Raw genomic sequence first — 4,370 nt, 5'->3', positions numbered from 1 at the left:
CATTTTCAATTTCATAGATTGTTTATAATGACTTTTGCTAAAATTTCAAAATCAAAAGTTATCAAAACAATTTCTATGGGACTAAGAAATATTATTTTCTACTTTTTAGTCCATTTATAAAAGCGTTGTATATTAAAAAGTTTTTTTTATATTATTGTTTTTTTTCCAACAACTCACGGTCAGCGCAGTAAACGTAATTACAAGTAACGGTTTTGTGCGAAATTATTATATGTACATTTATTTAACTCAGACTTAAAACTTACAAACTAATTTAACAGGAAAAATATTTTATTATGTATGTATGTATGTAGTTATGTACAATGTGGCAAAGCATCTAAGCTTTTTGCCGCTCTAATAGGTGGGTTGCCAGTAGACGGTGGGTGTGACCTTGGACAAAGTGCCTTGATTGCTAATGTAGATACCACCGTTCTCATGCGACTCGACCACCTGTGCCAAATGTGCTCCACAAACTTCAGGTTTCTGTGTCTTGGTACCATTTAGCTCCTCACTGATTTTTTTTGAGTATTCGAAGGTGTATTTGCTACCAATATTGTTCTTCAGTGGAGTTTCTGTCAAACCGGGACAGAAAGTGACCACAGCTACGCCGGTGATTTTGTAGTAGTAAGGGTCCTAAGGTTACAATAAAAAGAAAATTAAATTACTGATATTCGCTATATTATACTACAGAATCGATTTTTTTATTTATTTTTTTGTGTGTTTTTTCAGAATTCTCACTTACCGAAATGGATCGCGAAAAGCCCATGACACCGAATTTGGACGCACAGTATACGGCAGCAGGTGGACAAGGCTCAAGACCTAGCACGGAAGCGATGTTTACGATTACACCACCACGTCCTTGCTTGTTCTTGTCCATAAAAGGTAATGCTTCGAAGGTGGTATTGATTAGGCCGATCAAGTTGATGTTCATTGTCAATTCAACATTGGGATCGGTTAAAATGCCAGCGCCGTTCACCAGCACATCAATGTACTTCGCCTTGGATACCACCTCGGCAATGGCGCTCTTAATTGACTCCTTTTTAGTGATGTCGAATTTGATGTAGTGAACTTTGGTTTTGGTGTTGAGCGCCTGCAGTGCCTTGATGTTGTCAGCATTTTCCAAAACGTCGAACACGAAGAAGTTCTGAGAGAAAGTAATTAAAAAAATTGCAATTCATTAATGTTTTAAGTAAAAATTATCAAACACACTTTCGGTGCAGAACACCCATGAATTTCATTTAGCTTTCTACTATACTCAACTTACAGCCATATTCTTGGGCATTAGCTTTTTGCAGCATTCGTAGCCAATAAAGCCCAGTCCACCGACAAAGATCACATTTTTACCGCTCAAAGGCATTTTTGTTCTGTATTTTTTTTTTTTGCTTTTTTCAATCCACTCAAATTGCTAAAGAACGTTTTACTTGCTAAGCTGCTATGCAACTAATGCCGTTTCCAATCGAGAGCCGCGCTTATATAGCTCATAATATGGAATCAGTAGATAACACTAACGCTGACGCTGGAATAATAAATTGTCATGTCAAATGAGTTGAGTATTATTAGCTGATATGAGTATCAAATACAGCACGATTCCCGTCAAATCATCAAGCCGCGGCCAGAATAGATAGATGTGTTAGAGACAAGCGAACTATACCCTGCAAGAAATTTATCTAACTTAAAGTTAACTTGAAGTTGATTAGGAAGGAACTAAAGGCCACTATTATCTGTATATTTTCTTTGAGGAAAACTAACTAGATGTATTTGTATGCAGGTGGCCGCGAAATAGTCAAGGGGTGTTAGCCCTGCATTAGATGTAAACTAACATGTAGCTGACTACTGCACATAAAATATTAATAAGAAAAATGATATATATTTTATTTATTTAAATGTGTATGAATGGAATCCCGTCAGACATAACTTCAGAATGATAATGCAAAATTTGGATCTTTATTTTATTTGTCTTAAATTCGAAAAGGTATCTGTGAAGTGCAGAAAAAAGTGTATTCAAAAAAAACTTGTATAAGGATATTTAAATTGAAACTTTTTTCAGAAACCAAGCTTCCAATTACGTCTGCGTGACTCCTGCATTACTTTTCAACTGGTTTAAAGTTAGCTTTTTAGCACAATGACTTTTAAACTTTGTAACACAATTTGTTTGTTAGGAAAAATCGGAATAACAAAATTTATAAAAAGTAAATATTATTACGCCACAATAATAATAACAAAAACTAGATTGTTATAGTTAGTTAAAAGTGATATATTTTATCGAAATCTCCCAAAAAATCTGGCTACAAGTTGGTTATTTTTTATCAGTTGGAAATTTTTGTCTGCGGGGTAGCTGCTGTGGTAGAGTTAACGAATACTCACACATGCATGTGAATATATACCCTACAAGAGCGTGAGTATCATATGAGTGCTCATATTATCATTATCGCTAATTACAAATGTGCTTACCAAAGTCCTCATTTTCGTTCAGGCCATTGGCAAAAATTAAGTACTTTCCCCTAAATGTTGTCAATAGTCATTATTATTTATGCTGTACTACAAAAACAAAAGTGTAAATGTGTTCGAAATTTTGCCTAAATTGCTCAGCAATGTCTTGTAGGGTATCTAAGTACAAGTAAATACATATTTATTTGTTGACACTACTTCTATGCAAAGTCAATGGCAAGTCCAGCTTTGCAATAGAACTTAGTCATGCTGCTAATGATAAGGGCAACTCACAACTACTGTCGCCTATTGGCAGCACAAGTCATGCTCGAATACTCCCTGCAAAAAATTGTGCAAGTAATCTCTAAAAAGTTTAGACTCGGATTAGTCTCCGCACAGTTGGGCATTATTTAGTATTAAATAATACAATTGAAGTTTAAATAGTATCATCTCTTATAATTCACGATTCGATTCAATAATATGTACGCGCTGAAGCAAATAATTTTCAAAGCTAACCTGAGCTCCCTGCTTCGAATGTCAGCTAGCGATAATTTTTATTTTTAAAATTCCATTAATAATTTTTCATGGCTGTAGATATCTATTAGGGTATAAAAAGGTCCAACGAGGTCCAAAGTGGTATTAGCTGCATATCTCTTTGCGACTCCCGGACTAATCGAATTTTTTGCAGGGTTGCTTTCGTACGTCAGAGATGGAAGTGCGAAAAAACTTGATGCTCGCAAAATTTTAATTTTTGTATGTCATCATTCATATGTTTTGAAACGATTTCTATTTGTTATCTCTTTTGTTAATTTTTCTTTTTTATAGGAACTAAGTACATATGTACATTTTGAATAAATAGAGGTGTTTCCAAAATGGCATAACTAAATAGTGCTGCCTTAAATCAGTGTAACTATAAATTTATCTACCATTATGTAATAGATAGCTGGAATAAAAATCGTTAGACAGATTGTCTCCCGAATTTTTTGCGCTTTTGTAGATAAGCTACTCTCATTCCTTTGCTACTATAACAGAAGATATCTATAACTCAAGTGCTTAATTGACGTATTCGGGCCACACTAGGACTTACATTTGAGTATTTTTTAAGTGAAATTTTTATTAAGAATTTGTTTAACTTCTCTTTTAATGCTCAGCGTGCTTTTTATGAATAATATATTCCCACTTTAAGATATTCATTTAATATGTGGATCACTACTGAAATTGTTTAGAACCTTTTTGATGCATTCTTTGCGAACAGCCAATTATACCGGCATACAAAAAAAGAGGTGTGTATTTTTAACCAGACCCACCCATCGACATGTATTTCGACCGGATAAATCCGAACCAGAGGCAAAAACTTCAAAATTAAAAGTAAATCAGAAAAACTTATATAATTCATGGTAACACCAAGAAAAATGAAAGTAATTTTCTTTGAAAATTTGCATGATGGAATTTTTTAAATATTTTTTCTTAGCTTCTTACCTATAGCCCACCAAAATCGCGAATTACTTTTTTAAGGGGCAAACCACCGCGAGACTGTGTGTTTATTTAATATAAACAATAAATAAGAACATTTGTTTAATAAAATGTTAGTTTATTTTTTGATCTTTATTAATTTAAAAAAAATGAACAAACCGACACCAAACTTTACAAAATTGGTAGCTGGTACTACACTTTCGGGTTTTACAAATTTGGTAACCCGTACAAAAGAGCCGATTTAATTTTTGAACTCACCATATTCAAAAAGTGGGCGTCACCACTCTGCTTTTCTGTAAACTGCTAACCGGTACTAAGTTCGAAATTCATAACCGGAAAAAAAATCCGATTGCGAAGCGATGCACCAATTGTCAATGGCTTTTAATTAATTAAAAATATTTCCAGATAAATTGAGAAATAGGAAATTTTTTTATCCTATGCCTAATTTTTCATAGCTATACCTAAAAATAGAG

The 4,370-nt window shown here is 33.7% G+C and overlaps 1 protein-coding gene across 1 annotated transcript; it reads right to left on the bottom strand.

The window, feature by feature from the left end:
• Positions 1-215: 215 nt before the first annotated feature.
• On the bottom strand, positions 216-1,432 carry LOC118737548 (alcohol dehydrogenase 2). Its single transcript, XM_036468121.1, has 3 exons — positions 1,262-1,432; positions 740-1,141; positions 216-630 (listed from the first exon to the last, which is right to left on the bottom strand). The coding sequence occupies exons 1-3, from the start codon at positions 1,352-1,354 to the stop codon at positions 352-354; spliced, it is 774 nt and encodes a 257-aa protein (XP_036324014.1). The 5' UTR covers positions 1,355-1,432; the 3' UTR covers positions 216-351.
• Between the last annotated feature and the right edge of the window lie 2,938 nt (positions 1,433-4,370).

This window comes from Rhagoletis pomonella, unplaced genomic scaffold (assembly GCF_013731165.1).
Source record: "Rhagoletis pomonella isolate Grant_MI unplaced genomic scaffold, Rhpom_1.0 Rhpom_scaffold_00004, whole genome shotgun sequence".
Classification (NCBI taxonomy): Eukaryota; Metazoa; Arthropoda; class Insecta; order Diptera; family Tephritidae; genus Rhagoletis; species Rhagoletis pomonella.
The sequence above is the reverse complement of the archived record's forward strand: the minus strand, read 5'-3'. Positions and strand labels throughout refer to the sequence as shown.

Coding starts and splice junctions, on each gene's coding strand:
- LOC118737548 (XM_036468121.1), bottom strand. CDS start 1,354: ATGCCTTTGAGCGGTAAAAATGTGATCTTTGTCGGTGGACTGGGCTTT. Junction 1,142..1,261: donor TAATGCCCAAGAATATGGCT/GTAAGTTGAGTA, acceptor ACTTTCTCTCAG/AACTTCTTCGTGTTCGACGT. Junction 631..739: donor GCTTTTCGCGATCCATTTCG/GTAAGTGAGAAT, acceptor TTGTAACCTTAG/GACCCTTACTACTACAAAAT.